This window comes from Saprolegnia parasitica, assembly GCF_000151545.1.
Source record: "Saprolegnia parasitica CBS 223.65 unplaced genomic scaffold supercont2.39, whole genome shotgun sequence".
In the NCBI taxonomy this organism is placed as follows: domain Eukaryota; phylum Oomycota; class Saprolegniomycetes; order Saprolegniales; family Saprolegniaceae; genus Saprolegnia; species Saprolegnia parasitica.
In genome coordinates, this window is record NW_012156433.1 from 164220 (window position 1) to 190537 (window position 26318).

Below are 26318 nucleotides of genomic sequence, written 5' to 3' on the forward strand. Positions count from 1 at the left end.
GCGCACTGCGATCCCCCGTCCGCTCATGAAGGCAGCGCTGCAGGCGTGGGACGTGTTTCCCGAGGCGATGCTCGGAGACGTGACGCTTGCCAGCCTGCAGGACCAGTTTCGTGCCGACGTGGCTGCCAACGTGGCGCATCATTTGGACGAGCTTCAAGTCCGATGCCTCCGCAACGCTGCGTACCTCTTTTACATTACGGACGAGCCGTCGGAGGCGGCGGAAATGGTTGCCCACACGGCGATGGTGGCCGACTTTGCGCTGCTCAAGGAGCACCTCAGCAGTGCGATGCAGCTGCCGATGTGCTTGTACTTTGCCGCCAGCGTTGCGCACGCGATCAATGTTGAGTACCGACAGCTGCTGCGCATGGATCCACGCATGACGGGCAAGAAGTCGTTTGCGCAAGCTTTGACGGGGTCGTTCATGGGCTTTTTCGGCGGGGACGCCTTTGTGCCCCTCACGTTTCCGTTTCTCAGTGCAGCCAACGCGGCCCCCATGCGCCTGATTCTGCCCAAGATCCGGAACGCGCTCCAGTCGCACCACGACCACTGGTGCCATGACCTCAAGCGGTTTTTGCACGACAAGGTCGTTTTCGACATCATTGTGAGCCACGTCGTTGCCATCGAGGGCCGCAAGAAGGACCACCAAGCCCAGCTGCGTGCGATCAAGGAGGCGATTGTGCACGAAGCCTTTGTCTCGGCGGTCGACGAGAAGAATGCTGCCCACGACGGCTCCTCCACCGTGATGACGACAACGATCACGAACGCGACCAACGCTCGCGTGAGCTATTCGAAGCAGCACGTGGCCGGTGGCGCCACGATGCTGCAGCTGACGCCGCTGCGCGGCGATGCGCTCGCCAAGCTCAAGCTGCCGCTCGAGGCGTCGGTCGTCTTTGTAGCTGTCGTTGGCACCGTGGTGGTCGTCGTCTATACGCTCGACGGCAAGACGCATGTGCGCGCGTTCCAGTCGCACGGGCGCCGAGCGATGACGCAGCTTCTTTTGAAGCAATTTCCGCACTTGGTCGAGCGCTGCGACTTTGACGCGACGCACCGCATGCTCGGCCTGCTGCACTCGACGCACAAGGTCGAGCTGTTTGCGTTTAACGAGTCGTACAAGCTGCTGGAGCGCGTGCACCAAGTCAACCTGCTGCTGCTGCGGCCGACGCCGCCGTTCACGCAGTTTTTTGTGTTTGGCGGCGACAACCACGGCGTCTTTTGCGCGGGCGAGGACGGCAGCGCGCAGTCGTATTTTCTGCGCACGCAGCAGCTCTCCAAGCACGTGCCGCAGTTTGTGGCGACCCCCAGCACGAAGGTGCTCAAGCTGCACGACGGCGCGTTTGTGGTCTGCCTCGTGCCCGAAGAAATGGCCTCGTGCGCGTGCAGACGCTCATGACGCACGACCACGCGCCGCTGCCCGAGGCGGAGCTGACGCTGCCGGCGCGTCTCAACTGGCCGGCGACGCAGGCCCGCGCCTACGCCGACACGATTGTGCTGTTGGACCCGACCACGGCGCTCGTCGTGGAGCTCAAGATGACGGTCGTGACGGGCAAGGTGGCGTGGCAGCTGCAGTGTGCGCAGGAAGCGGCGCCCGCGACGGCTGGCGAAGCGCACGTGCTCTGGGCGCTCTTTCACGTGTTTGAAAAGTTTCCGGTCCGCGCCTTGATGGACGACGATGGCGGGCTCTTGCCGCACGCGCTGCAGCTGCACGTGCTTGCAGAGACACCAGCGCGCCGCAACGTGCTCTCGGTCGTGCTGGACGGCGTCATGGCCAAGCTGCTGGCGCTCAACAAGGACTTGTCGACGCTCTCGCTGGCCAAGGACGTGGAGGTCGGCAGCGCGTCGCTGGTGTGGCCGACGATGGCCCTCGCGCCATGGATCCTCGAGCTGGTTGGCTTTGTGCCCGTGCCCATTTGCCGCGCCCACGACAACCAGCTGGTGCTCTTACGGGACGGCGTGACGGCCACGTTTACCGGTGGGTCGGAAGCCCACACGCTGGCGCCGCAGATTGGCTTTGGTCCAGCGAGCCACGTGCTGCAGGCGTGGACGGGTCCTGTCGTTGTGCTCACGTCGATGGGGAAGCAGTCGACGGGCAAATCGTATTTTTTGAACCACCTCACGGGCAGTTCGTTTGCGATCTCGGGCGCGCGCTGCACGGACGGCGTGTGGCTGACGCTGCGTCGTCTCGGTCGCTGCCTCGTGGTCGTGCTCGACTTCGAGGGTCCCGGGTCGTTTGAGCGGTCGGCGCAGGAAGACACGTTTCTCTCGGTGCTCAACGCGGCGATTTCGCGCCTCACGGTGTTTCGCATTGAGATGCGCTTTGACAAGGACATTGACGGCATGTTTGCCAAGTTTCAGCAAGGCGTCGCGCTGCTCAAGGGCGACGAGCGCCTCTTTCGCGGGCAGCTCTACTTGAACGCCAAGGACGTCAACCCGAACGACCAAGCGTCGGTGGTGGCCGAGTTTGAGTCGAAGCTCTCGGTGCTCTTGAGCGAAAACACGGCCGACAACTTTGTCTCGGCCATGTATGGCGGCGACGTGGTGATTACGTGCTGCCCGCCGCTCGGCAACAAGGGCTACTACGAGGCGCTGGCCGAGGCGGCCACGCTCTTAACGAACGCGCGCGACACGAAGGCGTATGCCAACGGCCACGACTTTCACGAGTGCCTCTGCATGGTGCTGGCCAAGATTGCGCTCCTCGACTGGACGTCGATGGAGGACAATGTGCAGGCGCACAAGAGCGTGGTGTCGCGCCAGCACGTTCGGTACGCGCTGCGCCACGGCGTTCTCGACGACGGCACGTCGCTCGGTCCAGACCACGACGCGGCGATGACGGCGCAGTTCCAGGCGGCCGTGACGGACCCCGAGATGGTGGCGCCGAATGACGAGACGCTCGACTTTGGCCTGGACCTGAACGAAAGCGACGTGGCCGCCAATCTGGCCAGCGCCAAGGCGACGCTGCTGCTGTATTTGCATCGGTTTTTGGACCACATGGACGAGCCGCGCACGGTGCTGCAGGAAGCGCGGTTTGATGCGATCTGGGGCTTTGTCGTCTGGCGCCGCGAGTACCGTGTCCGCGGCTGGTTTGAGGCGCTGGGCGTCGTGCACCGCGACGAGCGCGACGGCCTCGATGCGTGCGTGCTCAAGACGAAGCAGTTTTTGCGCCGCTGCCAGCACACGTGCGCCAACTGCAAGCTCGGCTGCTTTGAGTCGTTTTTGCACGAGGCCAACGTGGTGCACGACTGCGGCACGAACCACAAGTGCCAGGGCCACTGCGCCTACTGTTTGAATGACTCTGTACCGTGCGGCGCGGCGGCGGGCCACGCGGGCGCCTGCAACTGCGGCGTCTTGGACCACACGTGCCCGGCGCCTTGTGCGATGGCGAACGCGAGCAACTGCGACGGCAGCTGCCACTTGGCCGCCGACCACGAGGGCGCGCACTCGTGCAGCGTGGTGCTCCACTGCTGCGGCGACCCCTGCGCCGCGCCCAACTGCCGCAGCTTGTGCACGCAGCCGTTTGCGCTGGCCCACGACCGCCACCACTGCGGCGCGAACCGCTGCCAGCAGCTGTGCAGCTATGCCGACTGTGGCAATGGGTGTGCGGCCGACGACCACTTTCACGCGCCCGACGCGCTGCACGCGTGCGGCAAGGAGCACTTGTGCGCGGCCGAGTGCGCCGTCGACGGCATGTGCGAGGTCAAGGTGCAGCTGGAGAAGACGACGGAGACGTTTTGCGGCGCGCGCAGCACGTTTGAGTACACGCACCAGGCGATGAATGGCGGGCGCAAGAAGTGTGCGGCGTCGCTGCCGACGGGTCGTCTGGACCACGACGGCGTCGGTCACGCGTGCACGACGGCGGTGCACACGTGCACGGTGCGCTGTCCGTGCTGCCAATACTACTGCGAAAAGGCGTTTGGCCACGCGGATTTGCACAAGACGTCGCACGGCAACATGAAGGAGACGTACTTTGTCTCGGACTCTGCCAGCGTCGACATTGACGGCCGCCAGTACACGGCCGGCGAGCGCGGGGTGGCCGAGATGTGCCCCTTCTTTTGCGCCAAGATGGGCCGCGGCCACGTGCACTACATTGCGTGCGACTATCCGTCGGCCGCCAAGTGCGTGTATGCGACGTCGGACGGCCGCCGCCACTGCACCGTGCCGCTCGAGCCGCACCCCAAGCAGCCCATGGACGAGGTGCTCCACGAGACGTACTGGAAGCTGCTCGGGTGGGAAGACCCTGTCACGAGCGCCATTGAGCGTGCTGCGTTTGGCTTGTGCCCGTTCCAGTGCGACGCGCCCGACCACAAGGCCGACGACCCGTCGTACTGCGTCTTGGATGCGTGGCACGTGCCCAGCAGCGCGAACGACGCGCTCGCCCCGGGGCACACACGCGTGCAAGGCCACGTGTTCAACTGCAAGCATTATGCCGGTCGCGGCATGGACCATCATGTGTTTGTGCTGGATGCGTCGGGCTCGATGTCGGGGCAGCCGTGGCTCGATGTGACGGCCGCGGTCCACGCCTACTTGGCCGACCAGCGCGCCAAGAAGGGCCCGACGTGCGCCGACATTGTGTCGATCGTGACGTTTAGCTCGCGCGGCCGCATCGAGTACGAAGCCCGGTCCCTGGACGAGATGCTCCAGGTGACGATTCCGTTCCAAGGCCAAGCCACCGACTTTGACTCTGGCTTGCGCTGCGCGATCGAGGTGCTCTCGCGCAACCCGCACGCGACGTACACGCCCGTCGTGCTCTTCTTTTCGGACGGGTACCCCAACAATACCGGCAGCGGTGTCTACTTGGCCCAGCACATTGCGACGACCTTTAGCCGCCACCAGTTGCTGAGCTTTCTCGTCGGCTTCGGCCAAATGAACTTTGTCTGCCTCGAGCAACTCGCCGTGCACATGCAGGGCACGTTCCACAATGCAGTCTCGGGCATTGACCTCCTCGAGACGTTCAAGCAGATTTCGGTCGCCGTGCACCTAAAGACGGGCCTCGTGTGCAAGGCTCCGTGAAGCGATACATCTGGTAAATGGACTGGATCAATCAATGCATTTGTGAATCGGATGCGATGATGTGTTCTTGGTTTGTGGGATGGTCGCCCAGAAGGCGCCAGATTCTGAGTTGCTAGATACTCGTGACTCTGAGGCAACACAAGGGACCAACGGTGGCGTCCAGATAAACGCCCTTCATTACCATTTGAGTCGCTAGGACTCGTGGGCGAGATGGGAGGTCGGCTGCAAAGACTTGGGCCGTCCTGTTGCCGCGATTCGCTCACTCCAAGGGCGTCCCCGCTGAGATCAACGCATGTGCAGTCGGTGTATGTGTACGATACCCACGACGAAGCCATTGTTCTGTTGTTGTATACATCTAGTCGGCGGCACCACTCTAGTCGCGGTACGTCATGTCTTCCTCCTCGAAGCCAATCGTGGGGAAGCTGCGCATGAACGACGTGACCTTGGCTTCAAGCGCCTCGACTTCCGTCGCCGCGTTACCGGCCGTGATATAGTCCTTGAAGTCCTGGACCTTCTTGCCCGTGACCTTCTTGCTGATCGCGACCGCGAGGTTGACGCCTTCGTCAATCAAGTCGGCGACCTGGACAAAGTCTTCTTCCGTGAGGCCGCGCGTCGTGAGGGCGGGCGCGCCGAGGCGCATGCCACCAGGCACAAGCGCGCTCTTGTCGCCCGGCACCGTGTTCTTGTTGATGACCATGTTGACGTTCTCGAGGAGGAACTCGACGCGGGAGCCATCAATGCCCTTGGAGCGCTTGAGGTCGACGAGGCAGAGGTGGTTGTCCGTGCCGTTCGAGACAAGCGTGTATCCCTTGTCCATAAGACGGCCCGCGAGCGCCTTGGAGTTGGCGAGCACCTGCTTCTGGTACGCGATGAACGACGGGCTCTGCGCCTGGAGGAGCGCAGTCGCGAGGGCCGAGATCGTGTGGTTGTGCGGGCCGCCCTGGAGACCCGGGAAGACCGTAAAGTCGATGCGCGACGCCAAGTCGTACATGATCTCTACAGCAACATGCATGAGAATCTCGTGCTTACGGTGTATGAGGGACGTACCCTTGCCCTTCTTGTCGACGCTCTGGACGCCCTTGCGGTAAAAGATCATGGCGCCACGGGGACCGCGGAGCGACTTGTGCGTCGTCGTCGTGACCACATCGGCGTACTCGAACGGCGACGGCACGACGCCTGCGGCGACGAGGCCCGAGATGTGCGCCATATCGGCCAAGAGAATCGCATTGTTCTGCAGGAGCGAGCGATGAGATATACCATCGTTGCAAGAGATACAAGGCTACCTGTTGGGCGATCTGCTTCATGCGCGCGTAGTCAATGTGGCGCGCATACGCACTCGTACCGGCAACGATGAGCTTGGGGCGGAAGAGCTCGGCGTTCTTCTCGAGCGTGTCGTAGTCGATCAAGCCCGTCGACTCGTCGCAGCGGTACGGCATGCTCTCAAAGAAGATGGAAGTCGCCGAGATCTTCTTGGTGCCTGTTTGGAACCCATGCGAGAGATGGCCGCCATGGGGCAAGTCGAGCGACATGATACGGTCGTGGGGCTGGAGGAGCGCCGTGTACACCTGGAAGTTGGCCGGCGACCCCGAGAGCGACTGGACGTTCACGCCCCACTCTTCCGGGTTCAAGTTGAAGGCTTGGAGCGCGCGCTCTTGGCAGAGGAGCTCGGCCTGGTCAATGTACTTGTTGCCGCCGTAGTAGCGCTGGCCCGGGTACCCCTCCGAGTACTTGTTGGACATGACCGAGCCAAGGGCGTCGTAGACGGAGCGCGACGTGAAGTTCTCGGACGCGATCAAGCTCACCGAGTTGCGCTGGCGCTGCTTCTCCTTCTCGATGATGTCAAAGAGGACCGGGTCCGTCTCCTTGAGCGGCTTGTTCATGTCCTTGGCCCACTAGTGCGCACATACCGCCGTCAACCTCACATCCTCGCTTCCATCATCATGATCATCATGAGGATGTACCTGGAGGCTGGCGGTGGAGGACGCGCGGAGCTGGCGCGCGGGGAGCGCGGCCACGAGCTTCTTCATCGCGAGCATCTTTCTCGAGCGGGGCAAAAGCGAAAATGACCACAAGTCCGAATTGCATTTCATTTGGCATTTGTATACCGTCCACGACTTCAAGGAAGATTTCCACTCACCAGGATATTAGCCAATCAAACACTGCCAAGCAGGCGCGGACCAATCACAATGCGCGCAGCGTTGCACTTGGATCGGCGCAGTCAGTGGCACATCAAGTGAGACGAGTGGGAGCGCGTTTGGTAATCACGACGGACGCATCCCTTCGCCGTCATCGTCGCGCTGACCCTGCATGACTCATGGCGAGGGACATGCAATCGATGCACCAGCATGGCAGCGAGAGGGCCATGGCGACGACGTCGGCCAAGAAGTTGGGTGCATGGGCCCTCCTGCAACCGCATGTTGCGCCGCGTACCAGAAGCGCCACCCAAATGGAACCCACGTCGCCACCACTGTTTTCTCCGTTGCGCGCTCGCAGCGCCGAGAAGGCCAGTAAACGGGCTACCGGTACTTGGTCGGCGAGATGCTCTGACGCGACGCCACCATCCATCCATCCAGGCAGCAGCAGCGAGATCTCCTTCAAGCGAGTACGGCCTACTAGACATGAAGCTCATCGTCGCCCGCACGGCTTGCATTTGTGTCGTGGTGAGGCCGTGGGTGGGCATCTGTGATGTCTATCAGATGGAGCACAGACTCTATGATACCCATGCATGGACCGCTCCATCGCTACGTACACCGGTCGTCACAATGGTCTTTGGTACCTCGCTCGTCCGCCAAGAGGCCATCGGCCAGTTGATAGTTGAAGCGAGTACAGACTGCCCCATGCAGAGAAAGGCCAAATCGAGGCCTCTTCGTGGCACGCCAGGATGCAAACTGAGGTCGTCGTGCGAGGCTCAAGAAGAGACGCCAACGATTTGTAGTACGTCATGTATTCGCCGCTACGGACTGGCCTGCATGGCGACTTCGTTCCGAAACTCGATCTTCTGCCGGTTCCATCGCGCGACGAACGACTCCTTCTTCCAGCGCTCCCGCACGCCCTGGGCCTTGGCGTCCGCGATCTTCTTTTGGAGCAAGTTGAGCTCGACCTTTTCTTCCCATGTCAAGCTTGCGTCCTAGTATTCAAGAGCCATGAGCACGCCTGCGGATATGCCAAGATCAACCGTAAACTGCGACGCAAGACGCGCCAAGACATGCTGGCGCATGCGCTTGGCCATGTTCCTAGATGAATCACGATCGCGGATGCTACAGCACGAGCGGTAGACGCGTACCCGACCGACTCGATGCGGCCATCGTCGCCGTTGAACTTGATCGCATTGTCAAACACAAGCAGCAGGTCGTTCTTGTACTCGTCGATGCAGCCGTACGTCGTCATGGCCGCGGGCGGCCCAAACACATTGACCATCTCGTCGTGGTCGTCGCCGGACGCTGTGAGCTGGAGCCGGCCCTGGATCGTCCCGAGGTCCATTGGCCGCTCAATGATCTGAAAGTACGTGGGGATGTTGAGCTTGACGGGGTCCACAGGCTCGAGAAAGGGCCACGCCAGCTCATGCTTCATGAGCTCCTTGTGCATCTTCTTGACGTCGACGAGCCATGCTTCGGCGTCGTCGTGGGCGTCCGCGACCGTCGGCTCGACCTCCATTCTTTGCTCGACCTGGCACCGTATCCGGCACGATGCACGTATCCGGAAAGATGGCGTCATCCTTTTCAAGCTGCAAAGGTCATCCGCCATCACGGCTGCCAGCGAGCTAGCCCACGCTGCCAGCCCGCCCAGTCCAACGCAGCCATGGAGGCGCATGGAGGTAGGTTGACTGCTACATGGTTGCACAAGCAGCAGCAGCGTGCAGAGCGTGGGGATCGCCACGAGCCACGTAGTATATTTGCTTGTTTGTCTATGAGCTTGTTGCTACCGGTACTGCGCTCAGTACGCCCACTGCTTGGTCAGGTACAGAAGCGGCGTGAACGAGACGTAGAAGAGCACATCGAGGAGCGTGAGGCGGTGCGTCGACGGCTTGTCCTAGCCGATTCCAATCAACAGACCAATATGCTGCATGCGCGTACCGTCTTGCGCTGACTAAAGAAGAGGAGCATCCAGAGCGAGAAGAGCGCGCTAAAGGCCAAGAGCGGGAGGTACACGTCCGGCGGCGGCGTCGACGTGCCGGCAAGGCCGTCGGCAAACTTGACCCAGACAAGGACCTCAAACACGCCGATGCTGCACATCATCCACGCGTTCTGGCCGAGGCGCCAGCACGCGGGGTTGGTGACAAACTCAAAGTACTGCAATTCATCGTCATGAACACATCACGATACCAGAGCATGCATTGGGTCGCCTACCTCGGAGGCCGCGGGCAGGCCCAGCATGAAGATGAGACCGAGCCGGTACTTGTTGATGTGGCTTTCCTTTGGAATGTTGAGCGTGCTCAGGAGGAAGAACGCGTTGAGTTCGACGAGGAGGCACACAAACACCGCGACGGCCACCTACGCGTTCTCGTGGAGACGACTTGCGACGATGATGATCAATCGATTTGTACGAGCGCGAATCGCTTGAAGCTCGAGAAGACCTCCCAGTCGTAGCGCGACCAGCTGAACGGCGTAAACTGGCTGAGCGCGCGCCGGACGTAGCCCTTCTTGCCCGACCAGTCGTACTCCTTGGTCTCGAGGTACTTGAGCGTGAGGCGGCCGAGGCACATGCCGATAAAGTTGGCGCCAAAGAGGTCCATAAAGAGCGAGTCCCACCAGCATTCTTGAAAGTCGGGAATCACAAACTGGAAAATGAGCTCGAGGAGCTCAAACGCGACGGCGAGGACCCAGCAGAAGCGCCAGTCGCGGAACATGCACATCTTGCCCCACACCCCGTGACGTGCGCGAGGAACCAGATGCTCGAGACGCCCCGGTACAGCGTCTACACACCGCCATGGGCTCTATTGTCCAGTAGACAATATGTGGCATCGACCTACCGTCGAGTTGATCTCGCAGTTCAAAGACGTCGATGGCTTCGCCGTCGCCTTCGTGCCCACTTCGGGAAAGAGCACGCGAATGGCCGCAGTCGCCGACGCCAGGTTCTGCACGGACAAGGCCGCGAGCAACAGAAGGTACAGCACCGAGAGGCCGTGCACGATGCGCCAGACGCCGGGATGCGGGCGCACGAGGAGGCCGTCGCGCGTCTGGAGAAAGCAGTACGCGAGGAAGATAAAGCTGGCCGACCAGAGCCCATTGCGGACGTTGAGCTCGAAATCCTACGAACGCATGAGCTTCGTATCGGTACCAAGGGCAGGCGTACGTCCGAGTCGTGCGTGAACGAGTAGTGTGCGACGGCGACGACGACGAGGAAGAGGAAGAGGAACTGACGTGGCTCTTCCTGGAAGAGGAGGAGCCCGTCCAAGCCATGCTCGCGGCTGGCGCGGAAGGCGTTGCCGGCAGAGACCGTCGCTGGCGATGCGCTTGGCTTCTCTGCAGTAGGCGACGCGCTGCTGGTCTCGACCTGCAGCGGCGCCTTGCGCCGGGACCGGAGCTCGCTCGTCATGTCACTTTGTAAAATGGCGCCGCTTGTCATTCGTTTTTATTTCAATACAAACGTCAAGTGTAAAAACAAGTGGTCCGACATACCAAAACGCCATCGCCCGATTAAGTGCGATCGACAGGGCACACGACGTACACTATTTCGTGCTTTCCCCGCCACCGAAGATACCCCAGCGACGCTGCATCGAAACCGATCTCGCGATGACGTGGCCGACCATGGCCAAACTGTTTCGATTGCATGGACCATCGCCGCAGGTCGATCCAGATTCCATGGAACCAAGCCGAAGTTTTTAAACGGATCGCAAGCACCGTGCGACAAGGGCGTTGGCTGTAGCTCAAGCGATCCCGCATGCGTACTATCGAAGCGTGCAGCTGTTTCTTTCAAGGACTGCCCTCGAAATCCAGCGCAGGGTGAGATGCGTGTACAGCGCGGTCAGAGAGACCGTGTTGGCTCTGCTGACCTAGCTGCATATTGCTCAGGCAGACCTACAACACTATTTCGTACCCACCATCACTCTTAATAGAACACTATTCAAAATGTAATATGCCCCATTAAGTCCGGCGGACTTGATCGGAGCCGTTGGCTCCATCACCAAACAAATAATCAGCGCGATGGCCCAAGCGCAAGCGCAAGGTACGTAGCTTTGGCCAGCCCGCCGATGCATGAGAGGGCGCTGCGTAGAAGCACCGCGTACCAAGTTCTACGTCCGTGGCAAGACGGTACTGTACCCGCATGCGCTGGGGTGGCGTCTCATGCGGCTACTAGAGCGTCGAGCCCTTCTGGGGCCTGCCGTCCGTGACGCCCGAAGATCTCGCGCTGCGCAAGATCGAGGCCGAGGCCACGCTCTCGACGTGCGACAACATGTTTATGAGCCCCGACGGTAGTAAGGCTGCGTTCATCTCGACGGAGCTTGGCTTTGTCGTGCGCGCGACCGAGACGTACGTCGTCGTCCACTCGTTCTGCCATCGCTTACACGCAGCTTGCAGGAACGACGTGCTTGTTGAAGTCGCCAACCCGGGTATCCAGGCCGTCGCTTGGTCGCCGCTTGCGACGCAGCTCGTCACGTGGCAGCGCCCTGTGAAGGACTCGACCGAAGGTGCGAATGCATCCACGACCTCGATCAAGAATCACCATCCTCCATGTCTTAGGCAACCTCATTGTCTGGGACGTTTCGAACGGCTCGATCGTCGCGCGCTTCAACCAGAAGACGTACACGCGCGACGTACGCCATCACCCTCTCGTCCGCTCGCCTTGCTTACCTCCATCATCATGTAGCACTGGCCGTCGATCCAGTGGAGCTCGGACGAAACGATCGCCGCGCGCCTCAGCGGCAGCGGCGTACGCTCTGCCTCTCGTCGCACGATCGATCCCCTCATTCGCGCTGCTGGTGGATTAGGTCCAAGTGTACAATGGCCGCGCGATTGGCGCTGGCCACATTGGCAACATCGTTCTCGAGGTCTCCATTCAAAAATTGTTTCACTTCGTGAATATCAATGTATCGAGTAGAACACGGCCAAGTTTAGCGTCGCGCCCGGCAGCATTCCGTACAAGATTGCGCTCTTCGTGCCCGAGAAGAAGGGCAAGCCCGCGAGCGTCCGCGTCTACCCGTTCCCGCCCAACGCATCGCAGTCGCACGTCGCGTTCAAGAGCTTTTACAAGGCTCAAGACGTCAAGCTCAAGTGGGCACCGAACGGGTCGGCGCTCATCATCGAGACGAGCACGGACGTCGACACGTCGGGCAAGTCGTACTACGGCGAGACCAACCTCTTCTTCCTCCAGAGGTTGTGACCCTATCCCTCGCCTCGTGCAACTTGTCTCATACGTCGTAGTGATGGCCAGTACGACTGCAGCATCCCCGTGACCAAGCAAGGCCCCGTGCACGACGTGCAGTGGGACCCGACCTCGCGCGGCTTTGTCGTGCTCGCGGGCTCGATGCCGGCCAACGCCACGGTACAGTCGAGTGGATGTGGCCTATTCGTTGACGCTCTGGATACGCGGTGTAGCTCTACGACAACCAGGCGTGCCCTGTGTTTGAGTTTGGCGCTGCCTCGCGCAACACGATCAGCTGGAGCCCCCACGGCCGGTTCCTCTGCCTCGCCGTACGCAACACCGATCATTGCTTCTCTACATGTCGACACGCATGGTAGGGTTTTGGCAATTTGCCGGGCCACATGGATTTCTGGGACCGCAACAAGCTCAAGAAGCTTGGGTCCGCGACGTCCGAATGCGCCACCGTGTACGTCTAACAACGAGATGACGATATTGTGTGTTGATGACATGGTGTAGGCATGGCTGGTCGCCCGACTCGCGCTATTTTGCGACCGCGACGACCTTTCCTCGGTAGATATATATATTCGATATCTTGATAGGTTGATAGTTGACGACATGTCTAGTGTCCGCGTCGACAACGGCTTTAAGATCTTCAAGTACGACGGCATTGGCCCCGTCGTGTCCGAGTCGCGTGACGAGATCTACGACCTCCAGTTCCGCCCCGCGGCGGCGGGTGTGTACCCGAACCGCCCGGCCACGCCGCGCTCCAAGGAAGAGGTTGGTTGTCATCCAAGCACTCGGATATGACATGGAGGGCTGCTGTAGGAAGCCACGATTGCGCCGCCGGCGCCGGTGCGCCAAGCGTACCGCCCGCCCAACTCGACGGGTGCGCTCGCCGCGATGCTCCGCCGTGAAGAAGGCACGGGCGCGCGCAAGCTCGACCGCAACAAGTACGCGCCGGTCAAGACGATCGGCGGCTCGGGCGTGATTCCTGGCATGGCTCCGCCCGTCGTCAAGAAGCCCAGCAAGGCCGAGAAGAAGAAGAAGGCGATCGAAGCTGCGGCTGCCAAGGCCGAGATCGAGAAGGCCGCCGCTGCGCTCCTCGCCACGGTCGCCGTGCCTGTGGCCCAGGGTACGTACGCATGCGTCTTGGAACCGAGGCAAACCGAGTGGTTAGTGGTCTTGACGCCCGAGGAGAAGGCCAAGAAGGCCAAGGCCGTGCAGAAGAAGCTCAAGCAGATCCAGGATTACAAGGTCAAGCAGGCCAACGGCGATACGCTCAACGAGGACCAGCTCGCCAAGCTTGCGAACGAAGGTGCGCTCCAAGCCGAGCTCGAGGCGTTGGCCTAAACCGATTTGACGATGTCCTCCTAACCGACGACGTCCCATCTTCTCTCGTCTACATCTTGCATCGCGTCTCGCAAAGCACGCCTACAATGAGCTGGACATCGTTGACGTCAACAGTCTCACACTCGACATACGGATGAGAGCCTCCTAAATGTGTCTACTTGCCCCATCGGCATCTCGGAAACGTGGCTGTCGATCTCGGCAGTTGGCCTGTCGAGAGCGCACTGCTCTCCAAGCTGTTTACCGTCCAAGAACCCTTAGCAAACTTGCAAGAAGGTGTGGCTGGAAAACGAGCGCCACGACGCCAACGCCGTGAAGAGTGAGGACAACAAGCCCGAGCCGACGCAACCTGGCACTCTGGCTACGTAATGCGATACTACGCTGCTGCTGTCTGGAAGACTCAGCGGATTGTGCTTATTCTCTTTTCTCGTCCAAGGAGCTACGGGCTATGCAAGTGCAAACTCGGAAAGGCCAGCGGCGTTGGACAAATTTGACTACTACTTGGATGATAATATAACTTAGAGACACGGAGATAAGGATGGCTGCTAATCGCCAAGGAAGATGGTGTCGCGTGGGGAACCACAGCCGGAGGAGCTGCAGAGAAGCGGGATGTCGTCGTCCATCGAGAGCAAACTGCTGTGGTTGTTGCGCTGCTGCCCGTGGTGGAGCGACGACGCCGGGTCGTCGTCGTGCAGAAAAACGATGCTCGGGCGCACCACGGACGCCTTTGTACTGCGGTTGTAGACCGGGTACGACGGCGCGCGCGACGACCGGATCGTGCCACTCGGGTGCCACTGCGACTCGAGCGCCGTGCCGTAGGTGTCGATCATGGTCGCATACGGCTTGGCGCGGTGCGCGGCTTGCACTGCGAACTCTTGCTGCTTCTTGGACGCGTTCTCTTGGAGGACGGCGTGCTGCGCGCAGTAGACCGACGCCAGGTTGCGGCACATGGGGTTCGTGTGCACGTACGCACTCGGGTTGACGCCAAAGGAGGCCGGCACGGCGAGGAAGCCATGGAGGAGCCGCGCGAGCATGTTGGCCTGGTCGCGGGCCATCGCATTGAGCTTCTGCGACGAGGCATCCCAATGGAACGTCCGCAGCACGTGGCAGAGCGTTTGGAGGTACAGGTGCAACTGCCGCAGGCGGTCAAACACCACCTCTTTGGCCGTCGACGGCGTGCCGAGAAAGCCAAAATGCATCACTTTCTTTGGGAATTGAAACCCGCGGAGTGCGAGGCAGGCTGCGTCGTGGGCTGCGTTGGACTTGGTCGCGCGCGTCTTGGTGCGCGAGAGGATCGAGCGGACGGCGTCGGCGAGCACGCGGAACTGCGAGTAGCGGCGCGAGACGACGTAGTGGCCGTGGCCGCGCTCCGTGACCTGGATGATGTACTTGGTGTGCCGGTGGCCGCCCTCGTACGAATCGTCGACGGATGCAATCATCACGTCGGCGTGCTGGAGAAAGCTCGCGGCGCCTGCGGAGGTCATGTTCGTCTCGACCATGCTTCCCATGCTGCGATGGCTGATCGACGAATGAGCTCGTGGGTGGTCAGCAGGCGAATCGTATGCGGAGACAGTGCTGCCCATGCCCATGCGAATGATGTGTTGTAGCAAGCTGTAGAAGCACGTGGTGGCGCTGCCAGAGACTTGGCCGGTAGTTCGGTAGTTGTAACTCACAGGCGCCCGGTCCGCCACGTGCGAGCCAATCAGAGACGCGGATGCCGGACAACTCTCTCAATGCAATCGAAACGCAGATGGTTTTCGAGAGACAACCACCAACACTCACAAACTAGTATACTGAGATCCATAGTCCTTTCGAGCCGAGCCTGGCGATGTTGACGACGGAAATTCAGTGCTCGTGGGTACCGCAGAAAGGCGGGCGCGTGAAAAGCGACGCCGCTTCGAGCCCGGCAAAAGCCGTCGATTCGGAGCGAGTATGGGTTGCAACTTGGGCGAAATTGGCACCTCCCAGCATCCAGCTACCAGAGAGGACTGCGGCAGCAACGAGGACGACCATGGGTGAGCTGATAGGTGTTTCGAACGTCCTCTTCGTGCGGGATCTCTCTCGACGGTTCGTACAGTTAAGAGAGACCAGAGAGCGCGCCTCCACCCAAGCTGGTCGGTGCAGTGGCGCGTCAGCGTGGCGCGTCAACAGGCTGCTTGTTTCTACCCTCGACCGACGATTTTCGCGCGTCGACAACCGTGCCACGAAGCTGTGCCTCGACTAAAATACCGTGGTCGACTGCGATCATAGATATATGTTAGTATGTATGTGGATATCAACTCTTGTGCGTTGATTCTCATCGAGGCACGGCTACAAGTGGAGGAGGGCGATGGCGGCGACGGCGACGAGTCCATGGAGGGTGACGGCGTGCGCATGGTTGTCGCCCTTCGTGGTCGTGACGGCGCCGCCTGTGGTGTTGCAGCTCGGGCCCGTGAAGCCGCTGTTGCACGTACAGGTCGCGCTGCCCGTGTCGCACGCGCCGTTGCCTGAGCACGCGTTCGGGCAGACAGGGTCGCACGCGCCACTCGACGCCTTCACGTAGCCGTCCAAGCACTCGCACGAGCCGCCGGCGCAGACGGCGTTGGCCCCGCACGCCGGCGAGCACTGCCCCGTGTTGCAGACGATGAATGGGTCGGGGCAGTAGAGCGTGCCTTCAAACGCTGAAGCGTCAAAGGTCAGGGCCTGGCCTTTTTGCGAGCACGTCTTTGTAATCGCGCCCGCGGGACCGGCCACCGTGATGGTGAGCAATGTGTTGGTACATGACACGGCGTAGCAGCCGGTCGCGCGGTCTGGAATGCGCCACCCGGCGTTGTTGGACGAGAGCAGCGTCGACTTGAGGCAGTAGCTGCTGCTGCCGTACGTCTCGCCGAGGAGGTTGATGTTGGTGTTGGTCGGGTACTGCAAATTGGTGCTAATGCGACAGTCGCCTTGGGCGTACCCGGCCAAAATCGGGCAAAAGTCGGGGAACGACGAGCCGCCGCGCGCGGCGTTGGTAAAGTACTGGGCGTAGCTCGGGATCGCAGTCGTCGTCGTCGAGAGCGTGCAGAACGCCCGGGCCGTGAGGTCGACCGTGCACGCATCCACGTCCTCGTCGACGCAATAGTGATCCGGAACATTCGATGTGCTCGTGCCATTGGCTGCATGGCGCGTGACGCAGCTGTCCATGGCAAAGCTGCAGCCGCGGCCCGCGCCCCAGTACATGGGCTCGGCGCTTGTAAAGTTGACTCGGTACCACCCCGAGTCTTGGAAATACGCCTACGAGTCCAACATAGGGCTAGGGTCTATCGAAATGAGACCAACCAGCGTCAGACCCGACTGGACGTTCCGGAAGCTCTGAAGCGGACTCATCATTTCGGGCTCGAAAATCCGCTCTTCCCAGTGACTCCCAAAGCACGCGCCGGCGTCCTGGTTTTCGAGCTCGACGCCGTTCAGCGTCGAGCAGCCAAAGTGGGTTTGGGCGTACGCCATGACGTTGGGTGTCACGAGCTTGGCGACGGCGTGGCCGCGCTCGGTGAAGAATTGCATGGTCTTCGTGCTCGGCAGCATCACCGCCGAGGCCGTGACGCCGTTCGGGCACTTGTAGTTGGTCAATAATGGCGGCTGCCCTATGTATTTGTTGTGTATTTTGCAATTTTTTCTTCGGTTTCAACGATCGTACCGGTCGTGCCATCGCGCGGCGTGCGTGGCGTGCCGTCGGCGTGCCGCATGTAGGCGTACATTTGCGCGGTAAAGCCGAGGGCGTGCGCGAGCTCGTGCGTCGCTGTGCCGAGCTGCAACTCGTACGCTGCCGTCGCCGTATTGAGCTTGTTGGGGCAAAAGTTGACGATGCCCATGGTCGGCCGGTCGTACTAGTTGGCCCATCGATGAGTTGCAAGGTCGAGAGACTACTGTAGTACCTGGTCTTGCTGACAGCTCGTCGCGTACGCCAAGACGGACGTGCCGCAGTGCGTAGTTTGAGCCGCGCGAACGTACAGCACGTAGTCGGTATTGGCGACACCGGTGCCACCGGCTTGCGTCGTGCACGTGCAGCCCGCCGTCGTGCAGCTCGAGCACACTTTGATCGCGCCATAGTGCGCCGGCGGGATCTCTTGGTCCAAACAACTCTGCGACGCGGCGACGCTGGCGCACACGGGCGGCTTCGTGTTGTACACGGACGTGCACTGGCGCGTGGCATACCACGTGCCGTTGATGGGAATGACCTAGCGAAGAAGCGGCGTATGCATACGGCGATCGAGGGTACCATACGTACTTGGAGCGTGCTCTGCCAATGAGCGATCGCGTCGGGCACGAGCTTGTCGAGGATCAGCTGCTTCTTCGCGGACGAGAGCGCAGCAAAGCTCGCGTCGTCAAAGATCGGCGTGATGCGCAGTGGCTTGTAGTTGGAGGCGGCGACTTGGATGGCCGCCGACGCAGCGTCAACCGCAGCCTCGAGGCGGCGCGAGTCGACGTCAAATGGATGGCTGTCGTAGCTCTGGCTCGAGATCGTGCGCAGCTCGTGCGCCGAGAGCGCGTTGTGAATGCACTTGTGGCCGGCGACGGCACTGGCCGCAAGCAGAAGAGCCGTGACGCGCATGCTACTACTTCGTGCTCGTTTGCGTCTCTAAACGTGCAACGTATTTCGGGCAGCGGTTGCCGACACAAGTCGTTTCAGCGTGCTAGGTACGTGGCAGCACCACAGCACAGGATTTGGTTGGAAAGATCAGAATTGGCAATATATTCAAAAATGGGGGCAACTCGATTCATGTAACCTACAGGCCGTAGTGGATGGCGCCAAGTACGGACAGAAGCCCAAGCAGTCGAGGTGCTGATGTGCGAGGTGCGCCACCCGTCTGTAGTGTGTCGCCCGGTGGTGATGTCGTCCCATTCGTCGTCGGCGGGTCGAGCGTAATGGGCAACGTCGGGTTGTCCGAGCTGCTGCCGCTCGTCAATGTCGTCACGGGCGTCGGCGTAAAGTCCGACGTCGGATCGCTTGCTGGCACAGGGCCGCCTACCGGCATCGATGTCGACGCCGGCACGCACGTCGTTGTCGCTGGCGGCGTCGACGACACCGGCGTTATCGTCGTCGCCGACACGCAGCGCCCGTTGATGCACATGGCCGTGTCGTCGCAGCCCGGTGTGCAGCTACCGAGGTTGCAAACGACAAACGGGTCTGGACACGAGATCGCGCCGGTGAACCCCGGCACGGCGACGGCCTGGCCTTTCTCGGCACACGTCACAACGACCGAAACGGACGCTGTCTGCGCCACCGTGATGAGAACCGTCGGTGGTGTCGTCGACGCATTGCAGCGCATGGCGTAGCAGCCTGCGAACCGGCCATGGACAGTCGCGCCCTTCATGTCGCTCTGCCGCAGCGTCGTGAGGGCGCACCGGCTCGCCGTGCCATAGACCTCGCCGAGCGCGGGAATCGTGCTCCACGGCAGCTTGAGCAGGTTCGAGGCAAAGCTGCAGTCGCCGTTGGTGTACCCCGCGTTGAGCGGACAATAGTCGGCGTACATGTTGGTGCTAGCATGACGTTAAATCGTGGCGATTTCAAGCAAAAGAATACCCGCCGTCCGTGATGGTTGGAAAGTACCGGTAGATCGACGGCAGTGCGCTCGTGTAGTTGGCCCGCGCGCAGTTGGAGCGTGCGAGCAGCGCCGGCGCACACGCCTCCGTCATGCTCGAGCAAAACACGTCGCTGTCGACGGTCGCGCCGTTGGCAAGACACGGCGCCGTGGTGTAGCCGCAGCCTTGGTTCATGCCCGTGTACAAGGGCGTCGCGAGCGTGTAGTTGGGCTGGTACCACCCCGTGTCTTCAAAGAAGGCCAGCGTCAGCGCCGTGAACGCATTTCCATTGTAGTTGAGGACCGGCGACATGCTCTCGAGCGAGAAGAGCCGCTCCTCCCTACGCGCGCACTATGGACGACACTCGTTTATACAGATACGACGCACCAGTGCGAGCCGAGGCAGGCGGGGTCGTTGTTCTCGAGGTCGGCGCCGGGCACGGTCGAGCAGTTGAAGAAATGCTGGGCAAACCGGGCGACGGCCGGTGTCACCATCGTCGCCACCGACCGCCCGCGCAGCGTTCGGTAGACGATCGTCGAGTTGCTCGGAAAGACGCTGCTGGTCGTCCTCGTCGTCGCGCCGTTGCAGACACCCGGCATCGGCACCGTCGGGCCCGTGCGACCACCGGTGGCGCGCGGCGTGCGTGGCGTGCCGTCGGGAAGCCTCATGAGCGGGTACGACGACGCTGAGAAGCCGAGGGCGTGGGCCATCTCGTGCATCGCGGTCGTGAGCTGCTGGTTGAAGATCGGGCCGGCGCGCTGGGACGGGTTGATGAAATTCGGGCAAAAGTTGATCATGCCAAAGATCGGCCGGTCCAGTTGGTCGCGCTGGCACGACGCGGCGTACGCGAGCACGTTGCTGACGCAGCTGGTCGTCGTCGCCGCGCGCACGTACAGCAGCATGTCCGTGTTGGGAATCGGCGTGTTCGTCTCGCCGAGAATCGTGGAGCAGACGCCACTGGCGTTGCAGAGTGGCGTCGGTGCAAAGTGGGCCTCCGGAATCGGCATGTCGACGCAGAGCTGGTTGGCTTGCACCGAGGTGCAGCCAGCACCCGAGGTGCCCGTGCACGTGCGTGTGGCAGCGAGGCCATCGACGACCGGCACGACGTGGAGGGCTTGCGACCAGAACGACACCGCCGCGGGCACGAGGAATTGCGTCAAAAACACTTGGCTCGCCGACGAGAGCTGCGAGATCGTCGCATTGTCAAAATGCGTTTGCAGCCGGAGCGGCTTGTAGAGAGAATTCGGCGGTGCGTCCTGCAGCATGCGGTGGCCTCGGAGTCGACCGTACGTCTGCGGCGCCGTGACGCTTGTCGTGGTCTCGAGCACTTGGTGGTGGATGCAGCCGCGCACGCTACTACTCAGCAGCTGCAGCAGTAGAAGAAGGACCAGAGCGTCTGGCGGCGACCTCATACTGGCGAAAGGCAGTATGCTGGAAATAGCAGCCGACGACAACATGCGCGGACGCTGCCGTTGCGAGGGGCGCCATGTTCGGTGGTCCCGCGCCATCTTGGCAACGCTCCATGGCGTCTGTCCCAACGGTATATTTTTATCCGCAATGTGCGGGATTTGAAGTCACGACACAATGTACACTGTACTCAACGGTGGCGTTTAGGGCTTGCAGTTCGTTATATGGAAAGGCTCTACTCGTCGTCGCCGTCGTCCGACATTTCATCGTCACCGTCTTCGTCATCGTCGTCGTACTCACTGCCAAACGTCAGGTACGCATTGTCCGGAATCTCGAGCCGCAGCAGCGCGTGCAGGTCTTCCGTGTCGTAGCCCTGGGACGAGGCGCCCTCCGAGTACGCATCATCGTCCGACATGGCGTCGTCGTCGCTCAGGCTCCCATTCGCTTCCATCACGTCATCCTCGTCGTCTTCCTCATCCACTTCCTCTTCCTCTTCCAAGCTCGACGTGGACTCGAAATCGTCGTCCTCCTACACCACCGATGGCAACGCGTCAACTAGACTTGGAGCACCGCACCATCGACTCGGATTCCTCAACGTTGTCCTCCAGGTCCGAGTCGGCTTCGTTGGGCTTGTTGCGACCCACCTAGCCGTGTGATAAGTCAGTCCTCTGGAGCCCCACGCTTGCTCCACCTCGTAGAGGCGGCAGACGGGCGTGTCTTCGCCGTACACCGAGTCGAGGTACCGGCCTTCGACGATCTAAAAACCATGCGAACGTGAGCACATCTTGATGGTTGAGACGCGGACCGCCAGCAGCGTCTCTTGGTAGTTGAGCGAGACATCGTAGATCGGGCGCTCGACGTCGACGGTCGAGATGTCCTTGTAGTCGCGTGCGTCGAGGACGCGAAACCAAGTCTTGTGCTTGAGCATCTTCTTGGAGCTTTCCTTCTACTCGGATTCTCAGCCTTCTCATGTACAGAGGGAGGATACGGACCATGAGCGGCTCAAACGGCGAGTACGCGTACAAGACGGTGTTGTTGTGGTTGAAGGCGACGCGGCTCTGCTCGAGCGCGGGCACCATCCGCCGCAGCTTGAACGTGCGGAGATCCCAGACTGCCGAGTTGATAAACACTTCGTTGCCGGTCGGGTGAAAGTAGCCGTAGCCGTCGTTCGAGAGCTTGTCAAACTGATGCAACGCGCGCGAGACGCGGAGGTCCCAGAGCATGCCGTCGGCCAGCACGGTCGTGTCGCAGGGCGAAAACACGCAGTTAGTCGCATCGCCGTAAATGCCATAGGGCCGAATTGGGTCTTCCAGCTGCGCCACCATGGACCCTACCCCCACATAGGATGATACACTGAAGACACCTCAACAAGGTACCCGTCTCGACCTCGTAGATGGCCGTGCCGCGCACCGGACTCGCGATCGACGGGTCGAATACCGCGTGCGTCGCCGCTTCGTACGCCATGGCCACGACGCGGTCGCCGGCGTGGTTGAAGGTGCCGGCGCGCATGCCGGGCAGCGTCCAGCGCGGCGTCTCCATGCGGCCGAGGTCCCAAAGCCCGATCGTCGCCTGCACGTACTGCGAGAGCCTACATATATCGTTCGCTGCCTCCTCTTCTTTTTCGTCGATGGAGGATATTGTACCGCGACGTGCCCGTGAGGACGAGGGGACTCGCATGCGAGAAGGCGAGTCGCGTGTGCTCGTTGGTCGAGATACTCGTGATCGGTCCCGCGTTCAAGTGGCACTGCCAGCGCCCGACAATGGCATCTTGCTCCAAGTTGACGTAGCAGAGCTCGCCTTGGTCGGTGCCCAGTAAAATATGGCGGTCGCGCGGCACTGAGAGAAACTTGGCGGCCGTGAGCCCGCCCTGCACGTCGGTTCCGTGACCTACGCATCCTACGATCCTGCCCTATCCACGATATCTTTACGTACTGACGACGCGGAAGGCGCGGTGCCGGCCATACACAAAGCGCGTCATGCTCGTGTCCACGCGGCGCGTGCTGCCGAGTGCGCTGCGGACAACGAGGCTGCTGCCAATGTTGGCGTACGTCGGCGCCGCCATTGCGACGTCCGGACACTCGTGCGGCGTCGAGGACGCGAGCGAGAAGGGCGGCACGATCGCAACCGGGTTCGGACACTGCCGGTGCTGCTCGCGGCAGTACTGCCGCACGACCGTGTCCAGCCACGTCGTCTTGACGTCGCGCTTGAGCGCCTTCTTCTTGACTGAGTCGACAACCGGCGTCTCAAAGTAGTGCGGCGCGTTGAGCTGCCGCGCCACGTGCTTCTTGCGCTGCGCAAACGACAATACGCGCCCGAGCTTCACGTCGGGTTTCAAGCGCTTGCTCTGGCGCGGCGACGAGCTCGGCGACAGCAGCAGTGCGTCGTCGTGGGACTTGGTCCGACGAAGCGACGACGACGTGGGTTTGGACTGCCCGGGCCCGACGACGACGCGTGCTGCTTGAGCTGCGCCTCGGTCTCGAGCGCGTCGGCTGCGCCATGCAATCCGTTGGCCTTGAGATGGTCGTGGATCAAGAGAAGAAGGTCGTTGGGGTTGTACGTAATGTGCGTGGCGGCGACGATGTTGGCCTTTTCAATCTTGCGCACGGTTGGGTCGGTCGCTTCGTGGATCGCACTGCTCGGCACGCGGTGTGTCACGTGCGAGATGAGCTCGAGCGCCACCTCCTTGAAGCGCAGATGAAGGTCGGCATTCTCTTCGAGCACGGGATCGTGCCGGATCAAGTCCGATAGGAGTTGGCCTACATCAATCCGAATCCGAATCTCCAAACCAAGCAAATGGAGGATTACCGATTTGCATTTGCTCGAGGATCTGCGCCACGTGGCGGTCGCGCGAGAGACCGAGGAGCGCCCGTGCGGCGAGGAACCGGACGCTGTCGGCGTGCTGGAGCGACCGCTTGTACCGAAGCAGCGAGAGACAGACCTTGAGCGCACTCTTGTCCCGCGCGAGCTTGAGGATGCTCTTGACCGCAGCCGACTCGCTCGACTCTTTGGCCTTGATGGGCGGGTACACGCAGTTGCCAAAGACGTGGAGCGCGTCGCGGACAATGTCGCCGTCGCGAAAGTGCGTGCTCATCGCACACTCGAGCACGATCGAGAGCCCGCTCTTCCGTCCATCGGCGAGCGTGGTCGCGCAAACGTCCGGTGCAATCGGTGGGTGCACGAGCGTGAGGAGCCGCAGCGCTTGGAGCGAGAACTGCGCACGCTCGACGAGCCAGACGCGGTACGAGGTCGGTTCTTGGTCGAGGTCCCGCGACGACTGCTTGCAAAAGACGTTCAAGACTTCGAGAAGCACCAACGGCGCCCGCAAATGCATGAGGCCGAGCACCCATTTCGCGTCCTTTAAGCCTTTGCCGTGCTTCTCAAAGAGGAGGACATGCGTCTCATGGCTCTTGTCGTCAATATCAATCGGTTTGTACGGCGAGAGCTTCGGCATGCGGCTGTTCGGGCCATGGAGCTTCCGACGCAGCGCGTAGACAAGCAGGCCAAAGTGCACGCGGACATATTGGCGCAAGCACAGACACGCGTCGTGCGCGAGCTGGCGCTGCGCCGCCGTCTTGGGCGCATTCCCCGCGCGAATGAGGTTGAGGAGGATGTACACGCCGTCGTTGGCTTCGAAAAACTCGAGCGCCGACCGGAACGGCAGCACGAGGCCAAAGAACACCACTGCGTTTTGCCGCGCCTTGTCGTGCGGGCTCCCGAGGAGCGTCAGCGCCATGAGCAGCAGCGCGCTGCGGTCGCTCTCGCGGCGAAAGATGGTCTCCATGACCACCGACGACGAGGCAAAGCCGTGAAGGCACATGCTCATCGACCGGTGGAGCAGCGCGATTTCTTCTGGTCGCTGGCGCCCGAGCACGAGCTGGAGGCCACCGGCGTCGAGAAACGAGAAAGCAAATTTCTTGTGGGCCAGAAAGTGCGACGTGAGCTTGAGCGTCGCCGACCAGAGCGTCGGGTGCGGGCTGTGCAGAAAGGTCACAATCGTCCCGAGGACGTCCTCCTTGAGCGCGGGCGCGAGCAGCTCGAGGTACTCGCCCATGAGCCCGAGGCACTCGAGGCAGTACAGCAGGTCGAGGAGCAAGAGTTGCTTGGGCGGCTCTTCGTGGCGCCGCGCAATGTCCTCTGGCGTCATGGACGGCGTGTCGTCCTGGAGCCCGTGCACGAGGCGATCCGAGATGTCGGCGCCGGCAAGCGATGGGCTCGCGTCGTCGATGCACGTCGTCTTGTCGATCGAGAGCTTCCGGCGCTTGGCTGCGGTCGGCGTGGTCGCGCTGCTTGGCTTCTTGGCGCCTTTCGGGAGCTTCTTTTGCTGCATCGTCGCCATGTACTCGAGCGCCATCGCGCGCTCGTTCTCGAGTGCCATGGCGTAGTAGCGCGACCGCCGCAGCAAGCTTACGGGCAGCGTTGCATGGTTGACGACTGTATCGGCGATCGACCGGTCGCGGAGGCCGACCGAGAGGAGCCCGGCCGCGTAGCACTGCAACTGCAGCCCATGCGGCGGCAGCGGCCCGGGCGCGCCTTCGGCCCAGCGACAGACGCGGTCGAGCACGTCTTCTTCGTACAGCGTGCGCACGATGAAGCGCGTGTGGACAGGCGATGTGGCGAGGAAGAGCCGGCAGACCGCAGCGTTCATGCGCTCGTTCCGGACGCGGTCGGCCGCGTCGCCTTGGAGCTTGCGCTCGAGCATCGTGTAAAAGTCCTCAAAGTCGTCGAGGATGCGGAAGAGGTGGCCGACGAGGTGGCCGTCGCGGCGCGCGGGGCTCGGCTGCGTCTGGCGGAACGCGGCCTCGGCCTTCTCGAGGACTTCGGCCAGCCAGTTCATCTTGCGGATGCGCTCCGGCTCGTCGATCTCGGGCGAGAGGAGCTCTGAGACGAGCTGGAACGTCTGCACCTCGATCGGGTCACGTTGTGGATCGTCGCCTCGGTCGACGAGTCGAAGGCCAGCGCGTCGCTGCTGCTGTCGCCGTCCGCCATGAAAGATCGATTTTAAACGACAACCAATTATAAAATTTCTCGAATTTGCCAAGAATCCGCCGCAGCACCCGTGGCCGCAACAGGTGGGACGAGGACCACGCGACGGCGCTAGACGTGGGACATGGCGTTGCAGTGGCGCTCGGTGGCCCGCGTCGGTAGCACCATTCAGTGCATGCGGGCGAGAGGGCGGTGCGATACAGGCGCGACGGACGGCACGTCGTACAGTCCATGGGTGGAGCACTCCGAGGACAAGCTCCATCGGCGCTGTACGCCATGGCACGCTTCGTGCGCTTGCAGTCCGTGCACACGGCGAGCGGGCGGCGCTAACACGGGTAGAGAGCGAGCGACGGCGTGGCATTGGCTGCCGCCGAAGCCACCAGCCGACAGACGCCACGCCAACGTGGCAGCTCGTCCTCGTCACAAAGTCCATGGGCTACACTGCGCTAGAGGTAGCGATCGCATCGCTGCACGTCTATCTTTCGACTGGGATGGCTCACTTGCAGCGGAGGAAGGCTCGCGAAGTCGATGGCGCTGGCATGCGTGTCTGTTCACATGCACTCAATGCGATGCGGCAGAGCTAAACGAGGCCGCTCGACGCACTAGACTGTCGCCGTGGGGCTCCTTCTCCACAAACGTGGCGAGCCAGTGGTGAGCTGGCCAGCCGCGTAGGCGCGATCGGCCGCGACGGCGTCCGAGTTGCGTGTCATTAGCCTACGGAATCGGCGCGT

General features: G+C 61.6%; 9 protein-coding genes across 9 annotated transcripts in view; 2 read left to right on the plus strand and 7 right to left on the minus strand.

Annotated features, from left to right (window-relative positions):
- The window catches only part of SPRG_22223 (hypothetical protein), a gene marked incomplete at both ends in the record, with an annotated part of 5477 nt that extends 473 nt beyond the window's left edge, over window positions 1–5004 (plus strand). The window contains 2 exons of the mRNA XM_012347971.1: window positions 32–1339; window positions 1381–5004. Of these exons, the coding sequence (XP_012203361.1) occupies window positions 32–1339; window positions 1381–5004 (4932 nt within the window). The remainder of the gene's footprint in view (window positions 1–31; window positions 1340–1380) is intronic.
- A 278-nt stretch (window positions 5005–5282) lies between these two features.
- Window positions 5283–7063, minus strand: SPRG_08666 (serine hydroxymethyltransferase). Its single transcript, XM_012347909.1, has 4 exons — window positions 6966–7063; window positions 6288–6896; window positions 6052–6235; window positions 5283–6000 (listed from the first exon to the last, which is right to left on the minus strand). Exons 1-4 carry the CDS (start codon window positions 7038–7040, stop codon window positions 5378–5380), a joined length of 1491 nt encoding a protein of 496 aa, XP_012203299.1. The 5' UTR covers window positions 7041–7063; the 3' UTR covers window positions 5283–5377.
- An 873-nt stretch (window positions 7064–7936) lies between these two features.
- Window positions 7937–8688, minus strand: SPRG_08667 (hypothetical protein). The gene is made up of 3 exons (XM_012347910.1): window positions 8288–8688; window positions 8180–8237; window positions 7937–8131 (listed from the first exon to the last, which is right to left on the minus strand). The coding sequence occupies exons 1-3, from the start codon at window positions 8656–8658 to the stop codon at window positions 7958–7960; spliced, it is 603 nt and encodes a 200-aa protein (XP_012203300.1). The 5' UTR covers window positions 8659–8688; the 3' UTR covers window positions 7937–7957.
- A 249-nt stretch (window positions 8689–8937) lies between these two features.
- SPRG_08668 (hypothetical protein) lies at window positions 8938–10539 on the minus strand (the record flags this gene model as incomplete). The annotated part of the gene is made up of 6 exons (XM_012347911.1): window positions 8938–9033; window positions 9078–9293; window positions 9351–9494; window positions 9548–9937; window positions 9974–10252; window positions 10297–10539. 6 exons carry the CDS (start codon window positions 10537–10539, stop codon window positions 8938–8940), a joined length of 1368 nt encoding a protein of 455 aa, XP_012203301.1.
- A 603-nt stretch (window positions 10540–11142) lies between these two features.
- On the plus strand, window positions 11143–13710 carry SPRG_08669 (hypothetical protein). Its single transcript, XM_012347912.1, has 15 exons — window positions 11143–11169; window positions 11218–11255; window positions 11302–11474; window positions 11523–11632; window positions 11685–11758; window positions 11812–11874; window positions 11933–11992; window positions 12043–12317; window positions 12366–12486; window positions 12540–12635; window positions 12684–12772; window positions 12823–12876; window positions 12930–13083; window positions 13132–13438; window positions 13484–13710. The coding sequence occupies exons 1-15, from the start codon at window positions 11148–11150 to the stop codon at window positions 13654–13656; spliced, it is 1809 nt and encodes a 602-aa protein (XP_012203302.1). The 5' UTR covers window positions 11143–11147; the 3' UTR covers window positions 13657–13710.
- A 488-nt stretch (window positions 13711–14198) lies between these two features.
- SPRG_08670 (hypothetical protein) lies at window positions 14199–15172 on the minus strand (the record flags this gene model as incomplete). The annotated part of the gene is made up of 1 exon (XM_012347913.1): window positions 14199–15172. Exon 1 carries the CDS (start codon window positions 15159–15161, stop codon window positions 14199–14201), a length of 963 nt encoding a protein of 320 aa, XP_012203303.1. The 5' UTR covers window positions 15162–15172.
- A 745-nt stretch (window positions 15173–15917) lies between these two features.
- SPRG_08671 (hypothetical protein) lies at window positions 15918–18226 on the minus strand (the record flags this gene model as incomplete). Its single annotated transcript, XM_012347914.1, has 5 exons — window positions 15918–16908; window positions 16954–17258; window positions 17312–17501; window positions 17550–17852; window positions 17903–18226. The coding sequence occupies 5 exons, from the start codon at window positions 18224–18226 to the stop codon at window positions 15964–15966; spliced, it is 2067 nt and encodes a 688-aa protein (XP_012203304.1). The 3' UTR covers window positions 15918–15963.
- Window positions 18227–18342: 116 nt separating this feature from the next.
- On the minus strand, window positions 18343–20622 carry SPRG_08672 (hypothetical protein). Its single transcript, XM_012347915.1, has 3 exons — window positions 19585–20622; window positions 19199–19537; window positions 18343–19155 (listed from the first exon to the last, which is right to left on the minus strand). Exons 1-3 carry the CDS (start codon window positions 20607–20609, stop codon window positions 18402–18404), a joined length of 2118 nt encoding a protein of 705 aa, XP_012203305.1. The 5' UTR covers window positions 20610–20622; the 3' UTR covers window positions 18343–18401.
- A 164-nt stretch (window positions 20623–20786) lies between these two features.
- On the minus strand, window positions 20787–25590 carry SPRG_08673 (hypothetical protein; the record flags this gene model as incomplete). Its single annotated transcript, XM_012347916.1, has 11 exons — window positions 20787–21133; window positions 21180–21248; window positions 21296–21361; window positions 21410–21550; window positions 21597–21934; window positions 21981–22192; window positions 22248–22491; window positions 22537–22948; window positions 23008–23360; window positions 23410–25492; window positions 25522–25590. The coding sequence occupies 11 exons, from the start codon at window positions 25588–25590 to the stop codon at window positions 20840–20842; spliced, it is 4281 nt and encodes a 1426-aa protein (XP_012203306.1). The 3' UTR covers window positions 20787–20839.
- Window positions 25591–26318: the final 728 nt, after the last annotated feature.